The following is a 675-nucleotide window of genomic DNA, read 5'->3' as shown; positions in this document are numbered from 1 at the left end:
GCCCTGTGTTTGGGGGAAGGTGAGCGAGGGACAAGCCTCTCCGATGCCCTTTGGTGGCAGGAGGTCTCCACCCTGACCTTATGCTGTACGTACTGAACGCAGAGCTAAAAGCTCATTGACCTTGTTCGTCAGCGATTGTTGCTGCTTGCGGTCCCGGTGAACGTGGTGCTGGATGTTCTGTGAGGTTGCACCAGGGAATAGCATGCACGGAGTCATGTGATGGGCCTGCTTCATGTTTCTTTTCCCAGCAGGCTTCTTAGTACTTTGTTGCCGCAAAGGCTCGCCGAGCAAGCCTCCGCAGGCTCTCTGCACGTGTTGGAGGCTTTTTGGGGGTGTGTGTAGGGGTCCACAGTAGAGTAGTGAAGATGCCGACGCTTCGTTTCCAATTATTGGTGTCTCTGTATCTCTGCCTCTCTTTCACCATGAAGATTCGCCATCGAGGTCACCTTCCAAGGTGGAAGTGACTGAAAAGAAGACAACGGTGCTTTTGGAGAGCGGCTGCCTTCACGGCCCCTTGCCCGGCAGTAGCGGTAAGTGCTTGGAAATCCAGGGCTCGCTCTTACTGGAGCGACTGTTCCCCGGTTTTTCTTGGGGAGCGGCACTCGGAACGGGGGTCACTGAACTTGTCTGCATTTGCTGTGGGAGCCAATGTCCGAGTGCCTGAGCGAAGTCAGG

At 55.4% G+C, this 675-nt stretch overlaps 1 protein-coding gene across 1 annotated transcript in view; it reads left to right on the top strand.

Annotated features, from left to right (window-relative positions):
* C2CD2L (C2CD2-like) overlaps positions 1 to 675 on the top strand; it is a gene marked incomplete at its 5' end in the record, with an annotated part of 10,274 nt that overhangs the window by 6,598 nt on the left and 3,001 nt on the right. The window contains 1 exon segment of the mRNA XM_009870553.1: positions 429 to 530. Coding sequence (XP_009868855.1) covers positions 429 to 530 — 102 coding nt within the window.

The sequence above is a fragment of the Apaloderma vittatum genome, unplaced genomic scaffold, assembly GCF_000703405.1.
Source record: "Apaloderma vittatum isolate BGI_N311 unplaced genomic scaffold, ASM70340v1 scaffold24735, whole genome shotgun sequence".
NCBI lineage: Eukaryota > Metazoa > Chordata > Aves > Trogoniformes > Trogonidae > Apaloderma > Apaloderma vittatum.
This window is presented reverse-complemented; position numbering and strand designations above follow the sequence as displayed.